The sequence below is a fragment of the Abramis brama genome (assembly GCF_963993115.1).
Source record: "Abramis brama genome assembly, chromosome: 3".
Taxonomy (NCBI): domain Eukaryota; kingdom Metazoa; phylum Chordata; class Actinopteri; order Cypriniformes; family Leuciscidae; genus Abramis; species Abramis brama.
In genome coordinates this window covers 56,845,044-56,851,043 of record NC_139965.1, presented here as the reverse complement: position 1 = coordinate 56,851,043, position 6,000 = coordinate 56,845,044, and the positions used below count along the sequence as shown (strand labels likewise).

The 6,000-nt window shown below is 40.5% G+C and overlaps 1 protein-coding gene across 5 annotated transcripts in view; it reads left to right on the top strand.

Moving 5' to 3' along the window:
• Positions 1–5,654: 5,654 nt before the first annotated feature.
• The window catches only part of mrvi1 (murine retrovirus integration site 1 homolog), a 44,039-nt gene continuing 43,693 nt past the window's right edge, over positions 5,655–6,000 (top strand). For all 5 annotated transcript variants that reach the window (XM_084108896.1, XM_084108895.1, XM_084108893.1 and 2 more), the window contains exon 1: positions 5,655–5,758. In XM_084108896.1, coding sequence (XP_083965022.1) covers positions 5,669–5,758 — 90 coding nt within the window. In that variant the 5' untranslated portion in view covers positions 5,655–5,668. The remainder of the gene's footprint in view (positions 5,759–6,000) is intronic.

The following is a 6,000-nucleotide window of genomic DNA, read 5'->3' as shown; positions in this document are numbered from 1 at the left end:
TTAAAATGTAAGATACTTGACTTATTGTGTATTGAACTGTTGTTTAAAAGCAATATAAGTGAAATGTGACGTGAAGGCCAAGTATGGTAACCATACTCCGAATTTGTTCTTTGCATTTAACCCATCCAAGTTAGTGCACACACATTATGATTAGTGAACACACACACACACACACATATATATATCACACCCATTATCGTGGTGTTGGTCTGATTATCTAGTCGGACATATTGAACTTTCAAACAGAATCGTCCATGGTGGTTTCCATGCAGAATCTGTAAAAAAAAAAAAAGCCATTTGGTTTTAAACAGTTTTACATGTGGAAGTAAAATGGATGTGCTATGTCCACTTCTACTCTTCTTTCAGTCCCAGAATGTGGCCATGGAGATGATTTGCGGTTCTCTCAGCCAGATCTTACCCACCGTCCCCCAGAGAGGAGACATTCAGAACCTCCAAAATATCAGGCCTGTAGAGATGTCCCATATCCTGCACACACAACTCTCGGAGACTGTGAGAAACACACACACACACACACACCACCAACATCATATACTGCTGGGGTTTTCTCTTAAATTACTAAAGTAATAACAGAGAGTGAAATATATTGTACAGTTTATTAATATTGTTATTCAATCATACCAGAATTTGGACTTATTTTGGGACTTGCTGGTCAAGTCAAGTCACCTTTATTTATATAGCACTTTATATAATACAGATTGTTTCAAAGCAGCTTTACAGTGATAACAGGTGATAAAATAATGTGTTTTCGGCTGTTGTTCAGCTGAAGTCAGTTCAGTGTTGATTCAGATCTGTTGTAAAGATCATCAATTATTAAATTACGGTTAGATAATACATTTTATGGTTTCAGCCATAAAACAGTCCTGCAAAAATGTAAAGCCATCGTCCAGCTCAGTTCAGCTCTCATACAGCAGCGTCAGTGCAGTCAGTTAGTCACATTAAGAGTATAATCACCTGTCATTTTTGTGCATAATTACTGAAATTGTGATCCTGTACAGAATATAATCTGTGACACTGGTTATACTTTACATTTTAAATATGCTTTTACAATTTATTAATTATAATTGTCATTTTCAAAATTATATAATTGTCCGTTCTTGTAATATTATTTTTGCATTTATTTTAAATTGAATATTATTTTTACAATAGTGGTATCAAGTGATTGCATTTATTTGATATATTAAAAAGTGCACATACAGTAAAATATATATATATTTAATATAATCTAACGGTGAAATCAGGCATTATGATATATATATATAGAAAATACTGAATATTATGTATATTAGTATATATAGATAGATAGATAGATAGATAGATAGATAGATAGATATAGATAGTATCATTAAACCTCTAGAAGTTTTTAATTCATCCCACATGCTTTACATATAAATATAAAGGAGGTGTTCAATGGCTCGTTCATGTTAAAAAATTTGTGGAAAAATTACAAAAATACAAGTTCTGTGGATAATGCAGTTTGCTTTTTTTTTGTGCTAATTTTGTGATTGCAAAATCCTGGAGGGACTGAATTATGTGTGTATATACACATTATGTCACGGGGGTGGTTGTGCAAACACACACGAAGATGATGGCAAATAAGTAAGATTTAATAAATTCAATGAGTAATCCAAACAGGAACAGAGCAACATACAACACATCCACTAAAGACGACACTAAACGGATAGAGAACCTAACACACATACAGATGTGATGTTGATGGTGATTGATGAGTGCACAGCTGAACATAAGTCTGTGATAACAAATGTATGATTAAGGCAGACGATGATGAAACACAGAGTCCAAACAAACGTGATTGACAATATATGTGTCTGATAAAGTCAAAATTAAGTATGTGTTCTGAGTTTGTCACACCACAGGAAAAATGTGTTATTAGCCACCTAGCCAAATTTGAATGAAAAAAAAAAAAGCCGTCAAGTAATAAGCTATCAAAATCTTGAAAAAATTAACGCTGGGGGCGTGTCCGCTGGCTGCGCTGAAACCACGCCCACTCGCGGGAAAGTTGAGTCGCGGGCACACGCACTGCCAATGATGGCACCAGTTGTCGGCGCGACGGGAGGATGAACGCCGAGGCGGAAGATAGTCGGCTCGGCCCCATTCACCAGTAACAGCGGATTATCAGTGAATCCCAGCTGTCTCCGAGTCCGACGAAAGTTTATAAAAACTATCCTGTGTAAAATGATCACTACAGAGGCGGGTGTTGGTGGTGATCCTCAGCTCTCCATCAAGGTGGCTCTTCACAAAATTAATCCACCTCTTCTTGATAATTGATATGATCGATTTTCGGAAATTTAAATAAGGACACCGATCTGTTTTGTAAGTGATCGCATCCAGGTAATACGCATTTCCGTGACGAAGGCATAACGTTAGCTAGCTAGCAAACTGTAGGCTGTAGGCTAGTAAATAATAATAACCTGTAACCCGTGTTTTTCCAACCTTATACCCGTGAAAGTGCACTGGAACGGCAGTCAAACCCGTGACTTCCCACCCGTGAACTCTTACTAGATCGATGTACTCCCAGTTACGAGTTGGAAAAACACAGGTTACAGGTTACTGAGTGACAGTAACTCGCGAGCGGCGAACTGATAGGGGAGGGGCCAGCCTCAGTGGCTCCAGTGCGTCATCGACAGTAGGGGCGGGGCCAGGAGCTCAGTGGGGCCAGGAGCTCAGTGGCTCCAGTGCGTCATCGACAGTAGGGGCGGGGCCAGGAGCTCAGTGGCTCCAGTGCGTCATCGACAGTAGAGGCGGGGCCAGGAGCTCAGTGGCTCCAGTGCGTCATCGACAGTAGGGGCGGGGCCAGGAGCTCAGTGGCTCCAGTGCGTCCATAGAGATATACATACAGTGTATCTATGCAGTGCGTCATCGAGCCACCGTTTTAGCCCCGCCCAAAAAATCTTGAACAGAGCAATGGTGAAAAACTGTTTAACGGTCTAACTCCACAATTCAGTACTTCACAGTTCTTGTGTTTTAGCAATACATTTCTAACATTTATAATGTGTTTAGATTTTATTTTTTAGAATTGCCTTTACAGGGACTTTAACTAAAACTAAAACCATAAAAAAATTGTTTCTTGAAATGAAATAAATTTTGACTCAAAATAAAATGCATCAAAGAAATTACTTATTTCATTTCACCCAGTTGCCAAGGAAACATTTCTCTTTTTTATTTAATTTAACTTAATGTACTAAAATAGCTAAAAGTAAAACTGAAAAAAAAAATATATATATATATATACAGTGAGGAAAATAAGTATTTGAACACCCTGCTATTTTGCAAGTTCTCCCACTTGGAAATCATGGAGGGGTCTGAAATTGTCATCGTAAGTGCATGTCCACTGTGAGAGACATAATCTAAAAAAAAAAATTCCAGAAATCACAATATATGATTTTTTAACTATTTATTTGTATGATACAGCTGCAAATAAGTATTTGAACACCTGTCTATCAGCTAGAATTCTGACCCTCAAAGACCTGTTAGTCTGCCTTTAAAATGTCCACCTCCACTCCATTTATTATCCTAAATTAGATGCACCTGTTTGAGGTCGTTAGCTGCATAAAGACACCTGTCCACCCCATACAATCAGTAAGAATCCAACTACTAACATGGCCAAGACCAAAGAGCTGTCCAAAGACACTAGAGACAAAATTGTACACCTCCACAAGGCTGGAAAGGGCTACGGGGAAATTGCCGAGCAGCTTGGTGAAAAAAGGTCCACTGTTGGAGCAATCATTAGAAAATGGAAGAAGCTAAACATGACTGTCAATCTCCCTCAGACTGGGGCTCCATGCAAGATCTCACCTCGTGGGGTCTCAATGATCCTAAGAAAGGTGAGAAATCAGCCCAGAACTACACGGGAGGAGCTGGTCAATGACCTGAAAAGAGCTGGGACCACCGTTTCCAAGGTTACTGTTGGTAATACACCAAGACGTCATGGTTTGAAATCATGCATGGCACGGAAGGTTCCCCTGCTTAAACCAGCACATGTCAAGGCCCGTCTTAAGTTTGCCAATGACCATTTGGATGATCCAGAGGAGTCATGGGAGAAAGTCATGTGGTCAGATGAGACCAAAATAGAACTTTTTGGTCATAATTCCACTAAACGTGTTTGGAGGAAGAAGAATGATGAGTACCATCCCAAGAACACCATCCCTACTGTGAAGCATGGGGGTGGTAGCATCATGCTTTGGGGGTGTTTTTCTGCACATGGGACAGGGCGACTGCACTGTATTAAGGAGAGGATGACCGGGGCCATGTATTGCGAGATTTTGGGGAACAACCTCCTTCCCTCAGTTAGAGCATTGAAGATGGGTCGAGGCTGGGTCTTCCAACATGACAATGACCCGAAGCACACAGCCAGGATAACCAAGGAGTGGCTCTGTAAGAAGCATATCAAGGTTCTGGCGTGGCCTAGCCAGTCTCCAGACCTAAACCCAATAGAGAATCTTTGGAGGGAGCTCAAACTCCGTGTTTCTCAGCGACAGCCCAGAAACCTGACTGATCTAGAGAAGATCTGTGTGGAGGAGTGGGCCAAAATCCCTCCTGCAGTGTGTGCAAACCTGGTGAAAAACTACAGGAAACGTTTGACCTCTGTAATTGCAAACAAAGGCTACTGTACCAAATATTAACATTGATTTTCTCAGGTGTTCAAATACTTATTTGCAGCTGTATCATACAAATAAATAATTAAAAAATCATACATTGTGATTTCTGGATTTTTTTTTTCAGATTATGTCTCTCACAGTGGACATGCACCTACGATGACAATTTCAGACCCCTCCGTGATTTCTAAGTGAGAGAACTTGCAAAATAGCAGGGTGTTCAAATACTTATTTTCCTCACTGTATATATGAAAATAATTGCCATAAAAAAACGAATAAAACAACATATAGCCTACACACAACCAAATGACTGAAAAAAAAGTAATAAAATTAATAAAAACTACAATATTATCTCAAAGATACTAGAAAAACACTGTAGTGAAAAACACTGTAGTTGACCCTTAAAATGAACTGTTGTTCCAAACATGCAGTACTTTCTTTCTTTGTATTATCTGCTCTTCAGGACAAAGTTGGCAACAGTGCGAGTGAGAAGTTACAGAGACTCTCTCTGCAGGACCAACAACAGCATGGAAGTTCTAGGCATCAGCTGGTGACACTGTAATACATCATTTCCATTATCCTCTGGCATCTTTTAATGTTGCATGACATTGATGAACATGTTGTCCATCATGCTTTCCAGTCTAAAAGAGCTGGAGCTTCTTGAAGCTCCGCTGGCAGCGCGAGGACAGCTCAAGGCCAAGCGTCAGACACAGGAGGCTCACATAGCGGCTGCCATCACCTGGTGGAGGGGTCAGACTGCCCGAGATCCACAAGAGGCTGTGGCACACATGCAGAAACAGATCCAAAGCCTGGAGGTCGATCGCACGAAAGCCCAGGTGGAAGAGACGAAGCGTGGCGTGAGGGAGCTTCTCAAAGACCAGGGAACCAGCACACGGGAAGATGCTCAGTTTCACTTCAGAGATGTGGCTGTGATCACGGATTCATCAGTAGAAGAAGACCTGCTGAAGTCCCTGAGGAAAGTAGAGGACATGGTGAAGCACATGGGCAGCGAGAAGAGGATAGAGGCCGTCAGCATGAGGGTGGAGAGAGCGTTAAGCAGAGCTGAAACCACTGAGAGTCAACTCAGTGCCCTGGAGGACACACAGGTCTCTGCGAACACACAGGTGTGGACTGACACAATTTCTGGAATTACCAAATGCATTTACACCGCCAGTCAAAAGTTTAGAATAATTCAGATTTTTGAAAAGGCTGCATTTATTTGATCGAAATTACAGTAAAAATAGTAATATTCTGAAATATTATTTAAAGTAACTGTTTTCTGTTTGAATATATTTTAAAATGTCATTCCTGTGATGCAAAGCTGTATTTTCCTCATCATTACGCCAGTCTTCAGTGTCACATGATC